General features: G+C 51.4%; 2 protein-coding genes across 2 annotated transcripts; both read right to left on the bottom strand.

The window, feature by feature from the left end:
* Positions 1 to 354: 354 nt before the first annotated feature.
* On the bottom strand, positions 355 to 810 carry STEHIDRAFT_164173 (uncharacterized protein; the record flags this gene model as incomplete). The annotated part of the gene is made up of 1 exon (XM_007311894.1): positions 355 to 810. One exon carries the CDS (start codon positions 808 to 810, stop codon positions 355 to 357), a length of 456 nt encoding a protein of 151 aa, XP_007311956.1.
* Positions 811 to 1290: 480 nt separating this feature from the next.
* On the bottom strand, positions 1291 to 1643 carry STEHIDRAFT_126701 (uncharacterized protein). The gene is made up of 2 exons (XM_007311893.1): positions 1569 to 1643; positions 1291 to 1509 (listed from the first exon to the last, which is right to left on the bottom strand). Exons 1-2 carry the CDS (start codon positions 1614 to 1616, stop codon positions 1351 to 1353), a joined length of 207 nt encoding a protein of 68 aa, XP_007311955.1. The 5' UTR covers positions 1617 to 1643; the 3' UTR covers positions 1291 to 1350.
* Between the last annotated feature and the right edge of the window lie 635 nt (positions 1644 to 2278).

Below are 2278 nucleotides of genomic sequence, written 5' to 3'. Positions count from 1 at the left end.
CTTCCTGCCCGCCCAGTCCCTTCTCCCTCTCCTCCGGCACAGACCCCGACGCCGACGTGGATGGTGAATGGGAACTGGAGTCCGCGCCGACGTCGCCCCAGAGCCCCGCTTTTCCGGTTCAAGGTGCGTTTACTCCCACTTTGCCTCTCCTCTCCTCTCCTCCTCTCAATAGCTAACAATGCACAACGGTGAATATTTTACGATGGATGAAGCGAGTTCTCAAGCTTGAGCACTCCTCCGTTTCGGAAATTTTCTTCCTCCATCGCAATCGTCAACACTCGGCATCCGCCCCTCCACGACCTCCCCGGTCTCTCCACGACCACGAGCTCCAATCCCTCCACTCCACGCTTATACTCACACCCCAACCCCACTGCGCCGATGCAAACCTCGCAACAGCTCCACAGTTGGCTCGCGATCAACGTTGAGTTGGTAGTGCATAGCCCAGGGTCGTATTCTAGGGAACATCTGACGGGAGTCGAGTACTGATTGGCCGTTTGCGAAACGTTGGTCGGGAGGATAGAGAAGGCGGGCGTGGAGGACACGTCGAAGGGGTGCAGGAGTGTGGATGACGGGGAAGGAGTTTGCAGCAGGCTTGTCAGAGGTTGATGGAGGAGAGGGTGAGTCGTCGATCGTCAGGTGGGTATCATATTCAGACGCGGGTGGCTGACACTTTTGATTGATTGGTGTGGGATTGATTGGTAAAGCTACAGAATGCGATTGATCATGAGCAGATGTTGGACTATTTTCAGGGATTGGAGACCGCGACGAAGATGCTGATTTATTCGTCCTCCAAACGGATTTTCTGTACATTATGGAACGCGTGGACGTATGCCTGGACTGTCTCATGGCTCACGTACGCTCATATCTCTCTCCCTTCTCATTCCCTGTTTTTCCTCCCGCCTGAATATACCGCCACTTGATCGAAGCAGAGGTTTACCTTCGTTTCCGAAAACGACGAATGAGCCACGCGGTGACGCTCATCAAGGTGTCCATTGGGTCTTTACGTGCGCTCATGCAGGATACCACACGAAGGTTATCGGAAAAGGTTCGTTCTCTATATATCACGACTATTGCGGCTACGCTACACTATGTACTCTACGCTGCACCACACTAGACTACACCATCCTCTCTCAGAATCTCTTCGCTTTCTCCACTTTTCTTCCTTTACTTCTGTGTGGCGACTTGTGGCGAAGGCCCGTGGGGCCATGATGTCATAGTCATCTCTTGACACCCCACTTCCCCTCTTCCGCGCACAAGTCGCTCCTTGCTCTGTACCGTCACGACCGCTGTCAACGCTCGCGTCCTGTTCAACACTTCTCGTCGCTGTTTACGAGCGGCACTTCCATGCGGTCATTCATTGACCATTAATATTGCCGACAACATTTCTCTTTGAAACTTTGCCGCTGATGTCCTGACAAGAACACAGGGCCACGACACGCACAGCGCCGACGACAGCGTGCCCTCTAACGCGTCAGTGCTAGCGCATCCCCTCAGCTCGAATGGTTTCTCGTACGCACAGCTATCAATATCGTCTTGCTTTCAATGCTAACTGACTGCATCTCCTGCAGCACGATCACCTTATGCTCGCTTGGCCTAGTTCGAAGACGTCTAGGCATCTGAGGGACTGTTCGTCAACGAGGGTTTCAAATATTTGGTGCGTTGTTTCGCTATGGGAAATTTAGTATTGTATGACCATTGTTTTGATTTACCAACTCCGGATGTCACCGATTGTGTGTATAAGTACTGTACCATTGCTATACAGAGGCTTGAGCTTGTCCTTTTACCTTAATATCCTTACCATTGCAATATATAACTTGTGTCTATATAATCTTCTCCGGTGATGTGCAGGGTGGAAAGCGTGACCTGAACGGGCCACCAGGCCAGCAACCAATAACGGGTTGAAACGCACCGAAAGCACTGAAATCACCCGGTCAAGCCCCCTCAGAACCACCGGGTGAAATGATGCATATGGTAAGTTCTTTTAACCCGGTTTTGGCCCACGGAAAATAACCCGTTCTGAGAGCCACCGGGTAATTTGCTTCAGGTTTACGGTGGCGAATGCGCGCATGACCGGGTTACTTGCCGTGTTATTGTGACCCGGTCTGGGGGAGGGTTCACATTTTAACTTGGATTTCGAACTTGTGACGCCCAAAAGTTAACTTGCGCAAACTTGTGGCTGTACAAGTTAATTTGTCCCCGATAACTTGCAAGTTCGCAAGCTCGCTTGGCTGTCAAACTTGCGTTTACGAACTTGTATAGCTTGGCGCACTTGTGAAAC

The sequence above is a fragment of the Stereum hirsutum genome, assembly GCF_000264905.1.
Source record: "Stereum hirsutum FP-91666 SS1 unplaced genomic scaffold STEHIscaffold_135, whole genome shotgun sequence".
NCBI classification, from domain to species: Eukaryota; Fungi; Basidiomycota; class Agaricomycetes; order Russulales; family Stereaceae; genus Stereum; species Stereum hirsutum.
This window is presented reverse-complemented; position numbering and strand designations above follow the sequence as displayed.